A 23,009-nucleotide genomic window follows, 5' to 3' on the forward strand; every position below is an offset into this window, starting at 1 on the left:
CCGCGCACGTTATACATACGCGTATCGTATGTGGTAATTTATTCTGCAATATTAGTTCCATATTGGCATCAATGATGTTAAATCGTATTTATTGAAATTTACAACGAGTATATCAAAGTCGAGTATCATAATGCCCATGCAGCATCCGTTTTGCCAGTGTGGAGAGCACACGGGCACCTTGTGTTATCATTACTAATAATGAAATCGTGTGTAAGTGGTAAACTATACATGCATTTTCAAGTATTTTCTAGGTTTGTCACTTTCTTAAATATATCATTTGAGAAATAAGCTCCATAATACAAAATAACCTGAATGAGACACTCATTTTATTCATGTCGGGGATATTAATATGTATGAATAATACGTTGAGCGATAATGGATCTATATGATTATTATATATATCAGGTTGATACATATCATTTGCTTGAATGGTGCGTATTTTATTTACATAGAAATATGGCTTTTTTCGATTTTAATTATGCTTTTACAAGCTGCACCGTTAAGTTTATATGTGTAAGGCTATATCCGAAAGCGTGTATACACGTCTTGATATATGCTTTATATGGTTAATTCAAGATGCAATAGACATACAGTCCATGAGTATACATGTTATAGTAACATAGTAACATATAGAGAGGCATTAACTGTAATCATTATCACATTTTATTAGTTGTTTTATAAAGTTTAAATACATGCAAAGGTCTAGGACAATTGGATTACAGCATTAGGAATCTATTTAATAATGTTTTAGTTATAACATAAATAACAGACGAATCTACTAGAAAGCGAGAATTCAAGTTTGAGTAATAAATTACACCAATTAATCATTATATTATTTATACAGGTTTCTTTGAATAAATGCTGTATTTACAAAAATGGCTAACATTTGTTGGTATTTGTATTATCAGATTGCATTAAATCAAAAGAATAAATTATCATGTTTGGTCTTCTCGTGTAATATTTAGTTGTATATAATTTTCTAATATCATCATATAAGAGGCATTCTAATAAAACATGATATTCATCCTCAAGACCATTGCAATGTTGGCATTTTCTCTCTTGAAAAGGAATATATTCAGGTGTATGCCATCTGCCTTCTTCAATTTCTAATCAATGAGATGAAACCCTTAATCTACAAAGATCAAATCTAAACTTGTTATACTGACATGTTTTAAGTAAGTTTGCAATTCAAATTTACAAAACTGACTGTAAGTTATTGCTCATGAGGAGTTTATTAAGTTCTGACATCCAATTTGTAATAAAAGTATCGTTGAATCAAGACTTTACCAGGGATGAAAAACAGATTTTCCCAAAAATGTGAATTTGGTTTATTTAATACATTCTCACACATGTGGCTATACATGCACTTGACATACGTGTGATCTTCTAACTGAATTATATTCAACTAGTACCTTTTTACATTAATGGCTCTTTTACTTTTCAAGGATGTTCTTCCAAGTTCCCAAAATATACAAAATTAGTCTGTGTTTGAATTTCTACATTTACTAGTGTGTGTTTTTTTTTGCAAAAATATAAGTGGGCTAATTCAATTGCCATTGACTCAGTTAAGCCCCATATATCTAATCCATAATTTCAAATTGGTACAACAAGCTGATCAAACAACTCTAATTTGCTAAGTATTGAAATCGTTAAAAAAAAAACTAAGCCTGAGTCAAGCTTTAAAACAGCCTAAGTGGCTTGACCTGCAAGTGTTTCAAAAGTATTTGCAAAAGATCCTCCTTTAGTGAATACAATTCTAAAGTATGTAAATAATTCGACAAATTCTAATGCTTGTTTTTTGTACAAAAAATCAACATCCCTCCTAAAATGTTCACCCTTTTTAAAAACCATAACCTGTGTTACATTTGTGTTAACACATAATTCCTATCAATCACAATATTCCTCCAACAAAGACAAACCTTTAATTAGCTTTTCCTCTGATTCTGCCATAAATACAATGTGTGTATGCACGTATTGATATAAATACAGGATGTTACGAATGTGACAACGCTGTCCCCGCAGGTAAGCTGTACAGGAAATGAATAACGAGGTTAATCTATTTTTAGTTCTTTAATAAACGACACCGAGGTGATATTGTTTTATAACGTTGTGGTGTTAAAATAAACAAAATTATAGACTGTTGTGGACGTGTGGATCGTTAAATCTATTTGGAACTATATGACCACTGGTGTAAAACCAAAACAGGTAAGCAAATTAAATAAATTGACTCAGTTTATAATTGATTTTAGTAAAAGTTTCTAAAATTAAATATTCACTTAAAAGCACAATGCACTTTCAGAACATTACACCGTCAGAGACTTTAAATGAAACACATCTACGGTTGAGGTTTACCGCGAAATCAGTGTTGGATATGAAACACAAAGTGAGTACGGAAACTTCCGACAGTCAAGTTATGCATTGTACGTTTATGTATAACGTCCATTAATGGGCCCAAATTAAGTTCCGCTCTCGTGCGTGGATGGATTTAAACACCCATATGCCTGAAAAGCACACATTAAACCGCTGTTATGTGATTATATCGACATATAGGTAAATACACCGGCGTACATGTACGATCAAAATCTACTCTGCCTTTACGCCGTCGGTTCACAATTTAAACCTTTTGGTGTGCCTATATGTTTACAGTTAAAGCCACATAAATAAACAAAATCAGCGAATGTTTCGTAAAGTATTTCGTACAATAAATTTAACCCATATAAAAATCAGTTTTCCTTATTGCAATGGCCTAAATTTCAACGCCATATGTGGTATGGTAACATAGATTTAACGAGATACAAAATGCTCGTTTTTATTTTTTGTGTCACAATATATTCCATATTAATTTCCCGCTACAATATATATTCATACGACACAGGAACACTATATTGGTATATGAACATGTGTGAATATATTGTACCAAACAAATGTAAAAAAGAGCATTTTGTATTTTGTTTAATCTATGCTACTAGACAACATGTGTGTATATGGTTGCCTATATTCTGCTTTGATTTTAATACTTTGATATACACACCATGGCAATGCATTTTGCAAATAAATAACGCCATTCCAATAAAATTCCATCATCATCATCACCACCACCACCACAACCACCATCATCATCATCATCATCATCACCACTACCACCATCACCATCACTACCATCATCATCATCATCAACATCATCATCATCATCAACAACAACATCATCATCATCATCATCTTCACCTACATCATCATCATCATCAAGGTTTGATTTTAACTGTCGAATATATCGCACATGTTTTACATGAATAATTTCACTGCGGATGAATTCTTTGTATATCCTCAACAAGGTTTAGTGATTTGTGATGACGTACTTCGTGTATCGGGTAAAAAATGATTTGGGCAGAGCCAAATGGCCAGCCTCTGTAAACTGTAAACTTCCGTGTGTGAGTTTTTTTCTATGACTCGTAATTGGTATATATAGAACGCTTAGTACATACAATATATATTAATTCAAATGAAACTAGATGTATTTGGCCATATCCTGGGAAAATGTTTAAAAAGTATTATTTCTTGACCACATTCGTAATACGTGGAATAAAGGCTTTTATATGAATGTATTCCATTAAACTGCGCAACATTTGATGTTTATCATATCGAGACAGACTTCATTATTGTGCATTATTGTGCATTCACCTTGTAAGCCGAAAACCCGTGATTTATAAAAGAGAAATGTGCCAGGCATAACTAAACTTGTTTATAACTTTGATAAAAAAAGGCGAAAATAAGGATGTGCTAATCAATCTAATTTAGCTTCTTATTATAAGCCATCATAGACATGGAAGTTGTTTGATTGCGAAACAGTCATGCTGTGGTCAACTTTTGAAAGTTTTTACGGTCCTACCATCCACCTATTTTGAACCAACGCATGTTTACACTTCTTGTGCCACGTACACTGTATGTAACTATACACGTGTGTATATGGCAAGCGGTTCGACGCATAATCCCAAGAAACTAGGTTTTTATGAGAACCTAGGTTCTCATTCTGAGAACCAAGGTTCTCGCTTGAAGATTGCACATGGCTTCGAGAACGCAATTTTTATTCGATATCATAGGTTTTCACCAGAACCCAAGTTATCATAAATTGTGCATCAAACGGCGAAAACCTAGGTTCTTATTTGAAAACCAAAGTTCTGGTAAGAACCTAGGTTCTCAGAATGAGAACCAATTTTCTCATGAAAAACCTAGTTTTTTGGGATTATGCGTCGAACCGCTTGCCATAATCCGTGGTTTTCATTTTGGAACCATAGTTCTCATAAGAACCAAGTTTTCCAGAATAACTGTTAAAACCATAGTTCTCATGACGAGAACTTAAGTTCTCATCTTAGATACTAAATCCGTGGTTTTCATTTGGAAACCATAGTTCGCATGAGAACATAGGTTCCCAGAATTACGCGTCGGACGGCGCAAACTTGCTCGTTTGGAAAACGGGACACATTTTATTCAGGGAACTTAGAACTTAGGTTATCATGAGAACCTAGATTATTATTTCAGAACCCCGGGTTTCAGCGCGGTGCGACGCATACTCCCAAGAAATTAGGTTTTTCATACGAACCTAGGTTCTCATTCTGAGAACCAAAGTTCTCGTTTGATATTTAAGGTTTTTAAAAGAACCTAGGTTCTCGACAGCTTTTCGCGTCGTTCTCTCGGATATTCTAAGTTATCACGAGAAAACAAGATTTCATTTGGGATCATAAGGGATCATAAGTTCTGGTGAGAACTTCTCAGAATGACAACCTTGGTTCTCATGAAAAAACCTAGTATCTTGGGATTATGCCTCGAACCGCTTGTCATATGTGTGCTAATTTGTAGATGTTATTTTGTAATTCATAGAGGATTATTGATATCTGGTTTGTAACCAATTAGACATATGTGAGAGTTTCAGCTTGATATCCTACTTATCGGAGACAGTAAAACCCCAGTCTGCGATCGATTTCTGAATGGTTAAGCTCAGAATATACTTAATATTCTTCCTTAAATGATTCAATGTAATTGCGACAACTTTGAGTGAAAATTAATGCAACCTTTTGCACATTGAGACCCCCATAACCATACCATTTCTCTAAGGGCATTCTTAGCTGAATCAATTTAAGCAATCAAAACGATATGTCATGTTCAAACAAACAAAAAAACTTTACACAAATCAAAATCGACTGTTTTTGCACCTTCTTTTTTTCGGTCGTTTTCTAGTGGATTGTAACCTTTTTCAGTGCATATGTTTGCTGTATTCTCCAACTTTATCATATTTCAGGGATTAAGTAACAAACACATTTTGCGTTCCCTATTAATATTTCCAAAAGATAAAACAAGATTAACAGTCTCAAGTGTAAAACATGCATTCAAGTAAAATATTATGATTTTTTAAGAGAGCTCAGCCCTACATGATACGATTATTTAGTATAATGTAACCTACGATGGTTGAGAACCTCGATGATCACCTTTAACGGACTTATATCGGTAAACCAGTCGCCAAATTCAAAACGTACAGAAGCTTGCTGGTGATAGTGAGTCAGTCTTTAGATAGATCATGAAAAGGTCATGATGTGACCATGATTCTATATATTCATTGCAGAAACCACCAGTCAGGTCAAGCAATTAGAAACCGATTTCAATTTAGTCTAAGTAAAAAAACTTTGCTATATTATTTCTTTATACAATTCACTCATAAAAAATGCAAAACTTTCATTCATGAACAATCGTTTTTTTTTTAATTAGTAATAATGAGTGTATTTTGATTGAACTTTACTACATATGTCATGTTATCGTGTATAAAGCTAACAGTGAATCATACTATGTCCCACTTCACTAAGCCGATATATCTTCCGGTCGTATAGAGAATAGAGTTTAAAGCGGTTTGATAATCTATAAAAATAGAAACAACAACTGTATTGTATATAGCTGTTACACTGAAAGCAGAAAGCATTGTGCAAGTTTCAGTTCGATTTTATTCATGTTATGTGTTAATTTGATCTTCAATTGGAGTTATTCAATCAGCGTTATTTTATGGTTTTTTTTCTAATTTTTATGTATTAATCCATTTCATTAAATGCATGTATGAATACATGTTAAAATGTACCCTTTTGATCCTATATCGATGATGTTGAACTACACTTGGAGACTGTCCCAACGCAACATTTTTCCAACTTGAATATCTCAGTAATGAGAAAATATTTTGATTTTCAATTGTGCATATGATCATTTGACTGCATTCCGTTTAAGCTCAAGAGACAATCATTCATCCGTGACGATGGGACGCTTAAGCACGTAGAGTACATGTAGGTATGGTTTCATCCTTTACACGTGGTAATGGTGAAACGCGATCTAATTTTAATTTTATTTCAATGTCATCATTTAAGATGGGTTTTTACACCAGAAAAACATAAACAAATTAATTTAAAAAAAAAACAATATGGCTTGTATGAACTTCATGAGCCAACGCGCAATTGTAAGCTACTTCCACACGCGCTAAAGCGTAATTTCAACTCAAAATCTTTACTCATAACTGAAACATTCAAGTTTGAATAGTGTTAGAAAAGTATTCAAGTGCGTGTTGCGTTAGAAAAGCCTCCAAGTGTGTGGGTAATAACGGTGCGGAATCTTTAAATTTTACTATGCGGAGATTACAGGAAAATTAGTGTAACACATTATGATGCAAAAGGGAATTATACTTATTATTTGCTTTTGTCATATATACAAAATTGAAAGAGTCTTTTTCAAAATATTGCAGGTTTTAAGCACCTTGTAACCCGATCATATTGCACGTTGGAATCATGGGTTTTGGAATAGAAGCCGAGTTTGAGACCGTATTCATTGGTCGAACAGATGAGCTTCGAAATTTGCAAACATCATGGAACACGAAGCGAATGTTTGGAATTTACGGGATGAGAACTGTTGGTACTTCAAGGTTAGCGAAGGAGTTCCTGATAAGTGTCAAAACACAGTATGATGAATTGGTGTATGTTAATTTTAAAGAGATAAGTGACATTACACAGATGTACGTCAATATGTGCGCGCAATTGAAACTTTTTATTGAATCACAAACGAACGACATTAAATCATGGGAAAACTTACTTTTCAGTGCAGTGTCATCCAGTAAAAGAGAATATGTATTTTTTTTGACAATATGGAATATTTCCTGGACAACGAAAGCGCAATAAGAAAATGTGTTGATCTTATAAAATTTGACAATGTCAAAGTTGTACTCACCTCAACCACAACTGTTCTTCTTGCAAATGTTCGGCATGTTTACCATGTGTGCGAACTGCATCCACTGAAAGCAGACGAATCATCCGAGTTGTTGAAAGCAGAAGCCCGGGACGTTGATTACGGCGAATATTTAGATAGAATTGTACATCTCAGTGAGGGGCTGCCGCTTTTGCTACTGATGATCGCGTCAGAGCTGCGCGAAAACCGAGGTATGCTGACAGCCAAAGACATGGCACAGCTACAAGCGGAATGTAGATTGCCGATACTTAGTCGAGAGTTCTACCCCGAGGAGGACAGGGTGTGTAAGTATATGGCATTTGTTTGCATGATGCTAGGTTAAAACATATTAACATAGTCAAGTCCACCACACATAATAGTTAATTCTATACACTTGTTCAATCGCGACAAATGTAACAACTTAAGTTTACATGACTTGCATGTATAATTAAAAACAAAAATCTTACTAATTGACGCGCCGCTGAAGTAGCTATGCTAAGAGTCGATTTGTGTTCATGAGCTCCCAGCAGTATGATTTTGTTTCAGCTCACGTGTATCAACAGTTTATCAGCAGGCTAAGTCATTCTCACAGGAGCAGCTATTCCGAGCTTGACTATATCCCGGGGTCTTTTACGGCGGATGAAGCTGGTTCCATTATTGGTTAGTTTGCGGTATAGTGCAACATATTTCGCAATTTGTATGTATTGTTTATAGCGTTAACGTCTTTTATGTGCTTTCGTGTTGTGTCGTGCCGTTGATGCAATTGTCACACTGTCACGAATTAAGGACCTCGTGTTTCACTCCGTGTTTATATTACTAGGATTTTGGATATGTGTCTTAGCGCTCGCGTCCGATGGTCAAGCCAAACCAATAATATATCGATGCACTCGATGTTAACACGATTAATATTGTTTACTCAACCAAAATCAAGCACATAGGTAACATATTAAAGAACTATTTATATTATAGAATCACATATAATTATTAAAGTAAAATTCATATATATGTTCACATTTGTATAATTAACGAGGATGAATTTACGATTTCTAGATGTTCTTTGCACATGTTCATTTATTACTAGTGACACTGAATCGAACATAAACTATAAATATGTGATATGAAAAGATGAAGTTCATTTTCAGACGCCCCAACTGATGTAGAGCATCGTGTACTTATCCCGATGGTCCGAAGGCACTTTCTTAATTATGATTCAACAAGCAGGCGCTTTAACATACAGGGAATCTTGCGTGAATGTATTAAAACCTTCTTTTCTCTCAGGAATGCACACATTCCAGGTTAGCAACACAAACTGAACTATCTATGTAACATATGTAACAGTGCATTTTAAGGTGCGTTAGATATATACTACCATTTAGTCAGATACTTGAACACGTTTAATAAACTTATTAAACGTGATATTTAGCTACTTTTATATGCGCTTATAAGTTGACAACTTACACACACTTCCAGAAGTACGAGTGCGATACATTAAGACCTTCACAGACGTGATGAGGAGTATTTCTTGGCGGTATTCTTCACAAGAGTATGCGAGCGCATTGGCGGACTTTGGGTTTTAGCAGCCGAACCTGCAGAAGCTGTTGCTGGAGATGCAGTACACGACACAGGACACATACACGTTCTTCGTCCAAATGGCTACTGAATCTTCGAAGTTTATTGAGCGATATCTTTCAGGTGATATATATATATATATATATATACATACTCTTAAATAAATTGACTAGCGTAAAATTCCGTATAATTCGTATTCAAAAATAATTATTCAAATATTGTACACGAGTCAGTAGCCATGAGTATTAAAATATTGTCAATATTGATTATTTGTTATAACACACATGTGTAAGTTGTAACGGTTCTTTATTCATGTATTGTTTGTTTTGATGATTTGTAATGAGCTATGACAAAGCATTCATTGTATATTTCAAATGAAATGAAGGAATCGAATGCATGGTATTGAAGAAGTACAATGCATGGCATCGAAAAAACAAAACATATCGTATTTCATCACATACCGTACAGAAAATATAATACAATATTTAATTAACAATTTTAAGGTTATGCGGAGAAGTTTTATAGTGAATGTCACCGCGCAGCTGACAGGTACGGCACAACAATGGATAAAGCTGTTATTGATCTGGCAGTGGGAAGCTTGTACACTTATGTCAAGGTAATATGCAATATATGTAAACATGCACAAAACGGCTTCTTGAAAGTGTGGTACCTTATAGTAAAATATTGTATTCGTCAGTCAATTTAATTAATATATTTTAATATCGCACGCATGTCATAGTTTATCAGTAATTCTTGAGCATATATGCATATTACCATTTTAAAACTAAAGCCGCAAAATGGTCAACAAATGTGACGAACACTCAGTATGCGCTTTGTTAGTATCACACACTCAGTAATTTATATTTTTTGAAAACGTTTTTTTTTCTTGTGAAGTGTTTATTGATCTGTGATTATATTCCAATAATAATATGTGCAGGGAAACTTCAAAGAGGGCTACATAAAATGCAGCGCAGCTCTTCGCATACTACAACGTGGTGGAAAGTCGCTTCAGCTAGCAACTGCTTATCAGCGGATCGGATATAACTTGTTGCATCAGGATGAAAACGAAGAAGGTATCAAGTAAATTATTATTGATACATATGAGATTTTAAATCATATAAGCAGTAAATATTCCTCTGCAAACATCTAGCGATCACATATTAGGTTTAAGTGAAGTATGGTTTTTTCAAGGCGTAGGAGATATAAATATATTTTTATCCATAGCTTAACAACGAATTTCTTATATGTTTTTGCAAACCTGGTCAAATGAAATGGAAAACACTACCCGAGGTAGAAACTAAAGACTTTTTAGTAGCTTTAAGTTCCAACCATATTTAATTGAAGTAAATATCTCAAAATTTAGAATGGCGTTAACTCGTTTTAGAGTATCTGTCCATAGACTTGAAGTGGAAGCAGGGAGATGGCACAAGCCTGAAAAGATAAAATAAAACATGCAAACGCTGTAACGTCCTTGAGGATGAATTTCATTTTATACTTGAATGCCCAACATTTATTAATTTACGTAGGAAGTTTATTGACCTCTTACAGACTGACAATGAAAAAAGTGTACGAAATCTATCTATTTTTGTTTTTAAAGCTTTTAAATTAAGAGTTGACTTATATAATCAATAGTTTTTCTCCAAGTACTTTCATTTATTTATCTAATTTAAATATAAAAAATACAATATACGATAAAGTGTTTACGAATGTGTTGTATTAAGATTTTGATATACGTTCTGTTAAAAATTCTGTACGCCATTGACCATTTGGGAATATATTGTATTGTAATATGTGTGTACTCATGGGCTTAAAGCCTAAGTTGTGTTGAATAAACTATATCAAACTCTATTACATTCAAGATTTCATCGCAAAAATAACTTGGTCGTTGATACTTGTACTCAAAGGGGCCTTTCAACAGGTAAAGCGTCGTATCGACGCGTAACGATATTTTGGGAAACTACGAGGATTGCTTATATAGCTAAAAGATGCATCCTCTACAAACATGAGCGTGGATTGTCGAGTGGTCTAGGCTGATAGCTTTTTACTCCAGGACTCCAGGAATCCAGGGGTCAGTGGTTTGAGCCTTGTGAGGGTTACTTGTTTTTCTTTTTTAAATTGTATTCTTGTTTTTTACTGGATATTTTTAGTTTAAATGTTTAAATTTATCAATATAAAGCATTTAAAGCATTTAATAACAAGCTTCAATACATGCAAAAATCTGTTGGACGGCCCTTTAATATAGTAAGCGTGCTGTTCTCCTTGACGTATCTTCTTAGAAAACTATTATGTATGTGTTGCTTCATATGTTCATATCAATACTGGCATTTACAGTAATTTCAAAAAGTCCTTGGCTATATCGAGCGTCTCCGGGAAGCAATTCAATTTTATTGCTATACAATCGCTGAACAGTTTAGGAACCGCACTAGCGAAGTTAGGCAAGTATGTCCTGCTTTAAAAATGCAAAGATGCCTAGACGTAGTTTTTGACACACCGAAAAATATAGGTTAGTCTTTTGTCTCCTGTTTATTGGTCTGTTCTAAGTGATCAACAGTGGACACAATATGAACAACCGTTTTCGGGGTTTGTATATTTAAATTTTAATGAATTATTTGATACAACGATCTAGTGTTGTGGCATGGCCACGTTTCTTCTGCAATCTTTATTTCGGTTTAAATTTTAATTATAACCAACTACGTAATTATTACAGATATTCACCATAAAATATGTCTTCACAATTACTTTATCAGGGTGCTGACATAAAATGTACATAACACAATCAAAGCCGAAGAAAAGTAGAGCGCGCTGTCGTAGGGTAGCTTTTGATGTGGATTAAATTATTATATATTAAACAGGCAGATTCAAAGAAGCAGAAAAATACTACTTCTCTTCTCTCCAAAAAAGTCGAATTACTCTAGGACATCATCATCCCAATGTTGGGACGGCGTTTAACAATATTGGACGCATGTACCACCAAAAACATGACGAAGCGACGGCAGTGAAGTATTTGCAAGAAGGACTTGAAATAAAGCAAAAGTCTAAGGCCGCTGATTTATCACAAATTGATTCTTTGATTAATATTGCGAACACTTACATTGCCGTTGGCGAATTTGCTAAAGCAACACAGGCTCTGGAAGAATCTGAGGTAATTGTATCAAGGCAATATTTTCCTCAACTGTCTGAAATTGCTACCATACATGATACGTGGGGCACAGTGTATTTAAAACAAGGACAATTGGACAAAAGCAGCAGACATGATTAATAAAGCAGCACAGGAACGAGGAACTATGACATATGGTGGTACACCTCACGTGGAAAGCTTGGTCAATGTAATAAAAGTTGCCGCCAAGAAGGGCGACTATCAAAAATGTATACAAATTGGAAAACAAGTGTTATTATTCAGTGATAATGTCCTGAAGCAACGTCCTCAAACCATTGTTATAAGTAACTGCTACGAATGCCTTGCTAATGCTTACGAAAAAACAGGCAATCTATCCAAGGCAAAAGTTACGTTGGAAAGTTTTAAGTTGGAGCTAACACGACTCGGAAGTCTTAACGATTGCGATTCAAATAACTATCAACTCTTGGAAATACAGAAACTTTTGAAGCATATCGAGCATAATTTACAATCAGACACATTTACTAATGACAATTAGAGGCAAAGACTTGTTTAAGAGAGACATTATTTGACAAAATAATATATAAGCAACACAATACATAACTTTAAATGATAGATTTGATAAAGTTTCAAAACTTTGATTCGACAGAATTGTGAAGAAATATCGACGCTTATGCTTCGTCTCTCTTCTGTCAGATAGACGCGCTGATACTACGGTGCAAACTAATGACACTGAAACGGTGCAACGGTATATAGAGGAAATTATATGTCCCGTTAATGACTACACTATTGACCCGCTTTTGTTTTTATACTAAACAGGATTAAATATCATGCAACACAAATTTAATTAAAATAGTAGAAACAAACTACAAATTGATAAAGTATTTTTTGCATATATCACGTGTTTACATGATTTCAGCCATTGTGTTATACATGTAAATAGAACGTGATGCAAACAAAGTCAAATGCCCGGTTAAAGTTCGTTTATAGAAAAAGTAAATATTTGGATCTTCGCACTAGGGAAACTTTGCTCATGTCCCTGGCACAATGTCATTTTGATTATGTTTGTTCTTTTTGGTACCCTAGTTTGACTCAATATTGGAAAACTAGGCTTCAGACTTCCCAAAATAAATTGATCAGATTTGTCCAAATATGCATAGCAGGTCTCATGTTGGTATTGAACAATTTAAGTCACTGAACTGGTTACCTGTTTCTAAGAGAGTAGATCAATTAACTCTATGTCATGGTCATAAGATAAAGCCAGACACATGTCCTTAATACCTTAAGGAGCATTTTGTACCCTTGAACTTGGCCATGACCGATGTACCATATCTAGAGTGTCTGCACTCCCTTTGACCGGTTCACTTGATAGAAGTTATAGTTTTTGTGACACTGGGAGATTTTCTTTACCAAAAGTTGGAAGTTTTGGTAAGAAATCTTTTGCATATAATGGTATTGTTCTGTGGAATAGTCTCCTACAATCACTTAGGGATATGGAATCTTTCCACTCGTTTAAGCATGCCATCAAAACTCACTGAATGGCCAGTTGATTTTATCACTGTCATTTTAAAATAGCCTTAATGATTGTACATGTTTTATTCCAATTTTAGTTGAGCATTGACCATGTTTCACTTTACTGCATATTGATCGTAAATCATTGCATTTTTTAAATAATATGTAATGTCTTCAAAGTAGTTGGATTAAAGTATGACTGACAAATCTGTGATGCAACATTAAAAGTGATACTCATGAACATGTGATATATATTATGTGATCTCGTTAAGCATTCCTAACTGAACTAGTATTTTTGTGCTTACACGGTATTAATTACCATTGATACAAGTAACATGACTTTCTGTGTCAGGCTGTCAAAATTTCAAGGACCACAATGGAAATAAGTGAAATAATTTTCGCTTTTTTGTGTTATCCCTGGTAATGGTTAGCATCTCATGGTAATATTTATTTATTTGAACGATAAGTGTTATATTATGCCATGTATTACTTAACTAGTCTTTCGTCTTTATTTGTTAGTTTACATATCTATTTGTTTGTATCTTACCATGATGTGTGTATCAGTGCCAAAATAAAACTACTACTATGCAATTTAAGGTAGTTTGCGTATTTAATGTCTTATTGTTAATGCAGGACTTACGAAAATTAAATTGTGCGATCAAATATTTACACGTCAAGTACATAATACATTTTTGTGGTATTAATGAATTTGATTTTACTAGACCATATAATATTTATTCCCCGTAAATGACTGGGAAAATGATTCTATCAAAAGTCAAATGCTTTTTCAATCTTCAAAGTTCTTCTAAATCACATTTACATTGAGGTTCTAAAATCTCATTTCAAACACGTTTTTTTATATACTAAGATATTTCTCATTATGTGCCTTCATGTTTTCTTTAAATAAGATTTTATACCAAGTTTAGTTCCTTATAACAGACCACACCTTTCCAAAAGGACATCGTTAACAATTAAGACAACAAAGCTATGTGTGTACATTAAAAGTAGCTAAATTACTATATTCACTATAATTATATATACTATATTCCAGCAGCTGGAGTTTCACTTCTTTATATTGTATGTTCACCTGCGTCTGCTGTTTCCAGACATCTTCAAAATAGTTCGACAAATTGTAGATTAACTGTTAAATTCCAGCTTTCAAATCTCTTGTTTTCATATATTTGCACAAAATATATTTCTACATTTTGTTTTGAAACTTTGACTCGCAAAATAAAGACATTTTTGTGTTAAGAGTTACAATTTCATTTTATCCGGATTGCTTTAAGCATACATGAGATTTATGTTAAATTGAAATATATATGACTGTTTCACTGAATCGTACACTATTTAATGTCATTTCTTCATTTGACAAGAGTCGCTTACGGGTATTATACTTAATCTTCAAATTATATTTATTGACGCAAACTTAAAAGATCCTGTTATAGAAGATTTAATTATCTGTGCATAAATAATATATTTCAAACGAGATAAAAACAAATTCCTCACAATTCCACAAGCCTTAAGAAATAAACCTTGCAACAGCTGTTATTAATTTTTATGTTCATACAGGTATACATCAGACGGAATACCGAACAGTGTAAAAGTTGTTCTTTGAACCATGGTGTTATAAACATGGCATTTCTCTATGCCATTTGTTGACTTCACATCTTCAAAAATAGAGTGTGCGCGTAAATTATAAGCAAGTAAAATGCAGTTTATATTGTATGTTCACCTGCGTCTGCTGTTTCCAGACATCTTCAAAATAGTTCGACAAATTGTAGATTAACTGTTAAATTCCAGCTTTCAAATCTCTTGTTTTCATATATTTGCACAAAATATATTTCTACATTTTGTTTTGAAACTTTGACTCGCAAAATAAAGACATTGTTGTGTTAAGAGTTACAATTTCATTTTATCCGGATTGCTTTAAGCATACATGAGATTTATGTTAAATTGAAATATATATGACTGTTTCACTGAATCGTACACTATTTAATGTCATTTCTTCATTTGACAAGAGTCGCTTACGGGTATTATACTTAATCTTCAAATTATATTTATTGACGCAAACTTAAAAGATCCTGTTATAGAAGATTTAATTATCTGTGCATAAATAATATATTTCAAACGAGATAAAAACAAATTCCTCACAATTCCACAAGCCTTAAGAAATAAACCTTGCAACAGCTGTTATTAATTTTTATGTTCATACAGGTATACATCAGACGGAATACCGAACAGTGTAAAAGTTGTTCTTTGAACCATGGTGTTATAAACATGGCATTTCTCTATGCCATTTGTTGACTTCACATCTTCAAAAATAGAGTGTGCGCGTAAATTATAAGCAAGTAAAATGCAGTTTGCTATTAAATTATGTCAAACGATGTGAACATTAAGATTTATTTATCACAGTTTGGTTTTAAAATGCAAAATCATGAAAAAACTATACATGGTAAAAATCTGTATTCGCACTGTCGAATAATTGCATATATCTGTACAAAATGTATTTACATTTACGAGTTACACAAGAAGACTCGTAACTTAAGTTGTAACAAATACGCTGCTTATTTTGGAAATATGAGCCGCGTTCCGGGGAAACTTGGCTGAATGCATGTGCGTTAAGTGTCGTCCCAGATGTGCCTGTGCAGTCCGCACAATCTAACCATGGACGACACCTTCCACTTTTATGGAGTTTGTGATTTAAAGAATTGTAAAGTCTCTTTAAAAACAAAATTCAAGTTTAGGCGGAAAGTGTTTCATGTCCGAAACTGATTTCACGATAAACCTCAACCGGTTTCTTTTTCATTTAAATACTCTGACGGTGTAATGTTCTAAATTCGCAATTTTTTTCTGTTTTAGTTATTTTTTTTTTAATTTTAGAAACTATTAATCAAATCAATTATAAATAAAGTAAATTTGGTAAATGTGCTCACCTATATTGGCTTTACACCAGCAGTCATATAGTTCTAAATAGATTTTACGATCCACTTGTCCACAACAGTCGATATTTTGTTTACTTTAACATCACAACGTTAATGTAATAGTAGTAGTAGTAGTAGAAGTAGTAGTAGTAGTAGTAGTAGTAGTAGTAGTAGTAGTAGTAGAAGTAGTAGTAGTAGTAGTAGTAGTAGTAGTAGTAGTAGTAGTAGTAGTAGTAGTAGTAGTAGTAGTAGTAGTAGTAGTATGTAACGCAGTAATTCTTGAATACATTTAAGTGTTTCTTAATGTTTATTTTTACTTCTTTGTATTTTGATGGCATATTTTATTGTTTCGTCTCGTATGCTTCCTTTAATTATTTCCCATAAAGTATATGGATAAGCTTCGCGGTTGATATGTCCAATTTCCGATATACACGCACGGATAAAACTTTGATATTCTTGTTCCAATAAATATGAATAATGTATTTTAAAATGCCCCGGGCCTCTGCAATAAAAATTAATTCAATTGATGTTATTGAGTGGTCTGATATGAACCCTGTAATAATGTTGCAATCGGCAAGACATTTACAATGTCCTGAGATATTAAAAAATAATCTAAGCGACAACATATAGGCGGTCGCGTGTTTGGATGCCATGTGTAAACGTTTTTTTGTTGATTTTTAAACGCCATATATCACATAGATCATTGTTTTAGAGTATTTATTGTATTTATTGTTTGTTACTTTTTTTTTTTATCGGATCAACCGTTCAGTTTATCTAAATTATAGGTAATAACGAAGGATTAGTGAATGATCATTATACTTCTGTATAATGTATGTATATCCAAGGTGTTAAAACAAACCGTATTATCCGTGTTTGGACCGTACATATTAAACATAACACTTAGTTCCCCTTGTATTAATATTTTCCATATATTTAGCCTGTCTCTTATACTTTGCTCATATTTGTAAATATTGTATTTGAAACCTAAATCTTTCTTGATAAGATGCAATGCATAGAGAGTTAGAACTAGATCCTCTAAACAAAGATCTCCTCATCATTGATTACCCCAAGGTATATTATCTTCATCAGCGTTTCGGTGTAGTTCTTAAAAAAAAACATATTTTGAATGTGTTTACCTTAATTCATTGAAACATAAGTGTACGTTTTGCTGATGATGCTAACCCTTTTGTAATATTACTACCAATTTTGACTGTCATTTAAAACACCAACAATGCATTTGTTATTCTCAACCTTTTTTACCGACACTGTGTAATGAGTATTTGTAACGCGACCCTTAAAATAAATGTTTTATTTACACCCCAAAAATAGCAGGTACACATGATTAATACAACTGTTACAATAACAACAAAGAAAGGGTTGCCATAATAGAAATAGTATAACATACACTTTTAATAAACAAATGAACAAAAACATTCTGAAACAAACTAAATAGAGCGAGTGTGCCTGTGTGCGTATGTGCGCGCGCGTGCGTGTGTGTGCGTGCGTGCGCGTGTGTATGCATGTGCGTGTGTGTATGCGTGTGTGCAAGTCTGCATAAAATAATATCGCTAAGAACAATCCCGTTTATTTTAACCACCTAGTGCAATCTAGATTGCTTTAACGGCCACAGAAAAAAATATTAATGGTTGTGTATTTATTAGAAGATGCCACTGTTTGGCCGTCTAGAACACGAAAGCAAAAGTTTAGAAAGCCATAATGTCAAGTTATCAGTAGATGTGCCTCTGTATGCTACAACATCAATAGTAGCGTGTGTGTGTCTTGTACGTGTGTGCGTGCTTGTGTGCGAGTGTGTGCATATGGGAACATGTAATCAACAAGAAATTAATATTCTTAAAAACTTTCTGTAAATAAATAACTGTTCTTTGAGACCACTTCAATATTGAAAGAGAAATTTATAGTATAAGAGAAGTCATGAAATAGACTTGTTTTTATGACACTTATATTATACTGTAACAGTACTCTTATGCCCTTCAAAGTCTACATGTTCGCACGATAATGCAGAAATGCATTATAAATACCATCGTTGTTTGAAGGCCTAATTGAAAATAAGATTGCCATTGTTAAACTGTTGGCATGACTTTGTTTCAATGTGTTGTCTTAATGAGTTACGTTTGGAAAATAAAGAGATTATTACTATCATTATTATTCATGCCTGTCTGCTGGCGTTATGTGAAAGTCATTTAATGTGAAAAGCTGGGTAAAACAGTTACGCCTAAAAAGCGCATTAGTGCTCTATACCCATGTTTAGGTCAGAGTTGATGACACCATGTAAACTGCTAGAGTAACAAGTAATGCATAAACAACAAAGTACGGGTCAACAGGGCTGTCTTTATACCTACATAATTTGTGATTAAAAGTATTGCTCGCATATTCATTTTTTATTTATTTTCATCAATTATATTATTGTTTATTTCAAATTTGTATATGGTGTCAAAAATAAAAAGTTTTGTACAGGGAATTTCTATCATGAAATAATACTCTTAGTGAAAGAGGTATTAGATATTCCAACAATTTTCATTTAATATGATAACGATTGCAAATTGTATATTCAGTTTGCATTATCCTTTTCATCATACTTTGTATGCTTTCAAAACGTCAGAAACGGCCATGTTGATGTTACTTTGTCTGAGGTATCTCTATAAAACAAAAAAAGATTATAAAACGTGAACACACATCTCGACGCGTGCGTTAAGACACACTTTATAAATTTGAATGGCTTGTGTTTATTTCGAACTTGCGATTAATTTTGAAAAATGAGTTGCGCCTTAAATTATGCAATAGCGAACAACTTCAGTGCCTTCAGCCATTTTATGATTAATGCCGCTAATACTATTGCCTGTCTGTATACAGTTTACCATTTCATGCCCATGGCCAAAAGCTTGGTATATGAAAATAATTTATCTCCAAAGAAGCAACTCGACACAATATGACATCATGTTGCGAAAAAGCGAACCCTTATGAAACGTTTACATTCACGTGCGATGTGACCCATGAGCCACGATTGGCGGTAGGTAACCACTCGTTATATTTTGCTTAGATTTCAGCTTATGTACGATATGACCCGTGTTATATATGGCATGTTAATCAATATTCCACTCAGGAAGCGATATAATACATTCAATAATTTTCTGCAACACTTAGTATTTCAGTAACATAAATATAGGTAGAAAAAGGAGATGTGAACATTTACGGTTGGATTTCACAAACCGAAACAAAGACGAATAATACAAAATTGAAAGTAACCGCATATAAACTAGTAATTTCGTAGCGCACCACCATAGAACCATGGAAACAGAAAGTGGGTTCTTTTTTTCCTGGAGTTCGGGTACATGTACGTTACTTATGCCATTGTGAATACAACTAACTCGGCGGAGGAGACATGTTTTCGGTTTAGAGAACAGGACCTTTGTGCGTGTGTTTTTTCCCGAAAGATCTTCTCCCGCTGACCCTTAAATCATACAACGGGCAGTCATGATGTACCGATAAGTAGCCTTTATTACTTTATTCAAGTAAATCAAATACATTTGATTTACAAAGTTTGTACGAAATGTAACAAAGATGTAAGTTATATTGGACTTTTGAAACCGACTCAACTAGAGTAAATGCTATATATTCATAGATGTGCAGTAAAAAATGGTATTATATTCATAATTAGAAACTTTTTCAAATTCCATGAATGAAAATATTTATTGAAACCGTCTTAACAGACTACATACTTAAAATATTTCAAAACAGAAACAATAGCATCACAGTAAATTCCGAATAATATGCAAAAAAACATACAACATAATAGTATATACATACGCATAGCTAGTTGTATTAATTTATACTAAATAAACAAATGTCGGTCTTTAGAATAAACCGTTCTTCATTAAAGTGCTTTAGGCTAATTGATGACGACGTTTTTATGGATTTTTTGTTTAAATGAAGTTTCTACAAAACAAAAATCCAGTCTAGCCTGAAAGTGTCTTCATTTTTATATTTCTTTTTTATAGGGACTAATGTAAAATCGTCTTGGCGATTCATTTTATATGGTTATTAACCATATATAGTTATTGACCATTGCTATGTGTGATTTGTATATTTGTATAAGACATTTCTACAATTGTTAGTATTCCATGTTTTTTATTTAAATATAAAATTTGAATTGTCAATTTGACAGTTTGAAGTAATTATTTAGATATAATAATTATATTCATAATCATAAACATTTTATATAATGGTATAGTGTCAATCAGCAGAACATTAAAAACAGGTCACTGAAACGAATTATATCAGTATATCACACTCATGTAGACATGTTGTGTTATGTTTTAAATACAACCATAGCCATTATCGAATGCACCTGTTATGCTATTTTGTATGTTTGATCACACACGATATCTAAACGTTATTTTTCAGATTGGTCGTGCGTCGCTAGCATTGGCTTGTGCACTCATTGCTGTTTCCCAGACGCCCTTCCGTCAATTTTATTGGTGTTTAGCAATATATATATAAACTGTTTTATTTATAAATATACCAATGCAATGCTTCACACTGTGGTTCCGTTCGATAGTATTTCGCATGCCTAATTGTATAATGTCCGGCGACTGAGGTTAACACTATCTCCGTCAATATTCACGGCAAATTAAATATATTAAAAGTGCCCTTTTTATGCAATGTGTATGCTCATTGATATTAAATTCACCCGAGCAAATGCAACAGAAAACGTTTCCATAATAAATCGCTAGCGTTGTGAATTAGTAGGAAATGTTGGTGAACTGAAGTGAACTGTTGCATAACAGATCAAGCATTTGTAAGCCAAAAGACATACAGTTTAGCAACGAAAAAAACTATACGATCGGACGGATTAATGACACATACATCGTTGATGTAGATCTTATGCTGGCTTGACAAATACACGGGGAGCATGTTGTCCCAATAGTATTAGACAATTGAGAGCAGAAGGTTGTCTTTTTTACATGTTGTTGATCATGAACAAGAACGGGTAGGCAATAGACAGGTCCGCAGAAGAGCTGATTCATTGTTTTGTTCTTCCTCGTGTGTTGTTTTGAATGTTTTAGAATAATTAAAAAATTAAACGAGACTTACCTGGAAGTAGAAGTTTAATTGTGATTCTTATAGAAAAAATGAGATGAAATTATAAGGAACCCGGATGTAGGTAGTCAGTCTTTAAAGTTTTGTCATAATGAACAAGAAAAATGTTAAAATTAGTACATCACTGTCCCTTTATTGTAGGGGTGGGAGGGAGGCATTTCATCTTCTTATCATATCGTTGTCTCTTAGAATTACAATGAAACTTCTACTTCCAGGTAAGTCTCGTTTAATTTTTAAATTCTATTCCGACAACGATATTTTATTCGTCGCTGAAATGAGACTGCATAGCAACATCATGACAAAAACAGCCTTCACTACTGCAACAAAGTAAAACTGAAACTTTCTTCTACATTCGCAGTGTAGACTCTGATACATCTTTTTCCAATGTTATGTTTGTATCATAATATTTCGAAAAAGTGCTTTTGCTTGACCATCCAGTTTTCTTCATGATATCGTAAATTGGCACACCCATTTGCTTAGCCTTGGGTGTGCTTGCTGCACGCACACTATGAGCTCCAAAATTTCAGTGTCTATTACTGATCTTAACATCACTATCTTTATCCATCTAGACACAGTGTCACGTGACACAGCTTTATGTGGTTTAATATAACTTATTAATAGCGTGTGCTCAGATTCACATATTAAGTCCTTAGTACGTTTCAAATATTCTTTCATTACAGTATATACACACACAAGCTCCTGTCTGGAGGGTACGATTTTAAATGAAAACTTGAACAATCAAAGCAAGGTCTGCTTTGCTTCAACAAACTATGAAACTGTAAAATAAACTCTGAACAATTCTTTTGTAAACCATTAACAATTAACAAATGTAAAGTTTGTATCCTAGCTGCATTTACAAGTGCCATCAAAATTGTTAGCTTTTATGTCAAGTTCTTCAAACTAAGATGACTGACAGGTGACAATTTTAATATGTATGGCAATTGATTGTGGATGCAGATTGTAAACTCCCTTCATGAATCGTATTACCAGAGGATGATTCTCTGCAGAGAATTGTCCTAATGTTATACCCAAAGAAGACAGTGCTGCCCTAGCAGTGTTTATGATAATCCCTTTTTAAATTCAATTGTTAAAAAATCAACCACATCATTTATAGAAACAAACATGGTAACGATCATCCTTTCACCACAGAACGAAAACCATCTGTTAATATATACCTGATACTCGCGTTTTGTTGTTGTTCTCAAGCTCGCAAAGATAATTTTGGTTGACTGTTTCGAAAATGCTCTGCTTCTGAAGGAATTCCTGACACTCTGCATGCTATCATCATAAGTTGATGCGCCAAGGGATTTTTTTTTGTCTGTGTGCTGAAGACTTAACAGTTTTTGTACTCGAGGGAGTATTACCGGTTTGTCCACAACCGACAGCATCAAAAGTGGCAACCAGGACTGCATAACCCATAGTGGAATGACCATGATGGCCCGACATCTGTCTGATCGTACTCCCTGAATGCAACGCCCGATAAAGCTGAAAGGAGAGAAAATAACCTAAATTTAACATACTCCAGTCCA

At 33.6% G+C, this 23,009-nt stretch overlaps 1 protein-coding gene across 1 annotated transcript; it reads left to right on the forward strand.

The window, feature by feature from the left end:
- The first annotated feature begins 2,071 nt into the window (after positions 1-2,071).
- On the forward strand, positions 2,072-9,434 carry LOC127875115 (uncharacterized). The gene is made up of 6 exons (XM_052419937.1): positions 2,072-2,205; positions 6,770-7,550; positions 7,792-7,905; positions 8,388-8,540; positions 8,716-8,937; positions 9,318-9,434. The coding sequence occupies exons 2-5, from the start codon at positions 7,166-7,168 to the stop codon at positions 8,820-8,822; spliced, it is 759 nt and encodes a 252-aa protein (XP_052275897.1). The 5' UTR covers positions 2,072-2,205; positions 6,770-7,165; the 3' UTR covers positions 8,823-8,937; positions 9,318-9,434.
- Positions 9,435-23,009: the final 13,575 nt, after the last annotated feature.

Source organism: Dreissena polymorpha, chromosome 3 (genome assembly GCF_020536995.1).
Source record: "Dreissena polymorpha isolate Duluth1 chromosome 3, UMN_Dpol_1.0, whole genome shotgun sequence".
NCBI lineage: Eukaryota > Metazoa > Mollusca > Bivalvia > Myida > Dreissenidae > Dreissena > Dreissena polymorpha.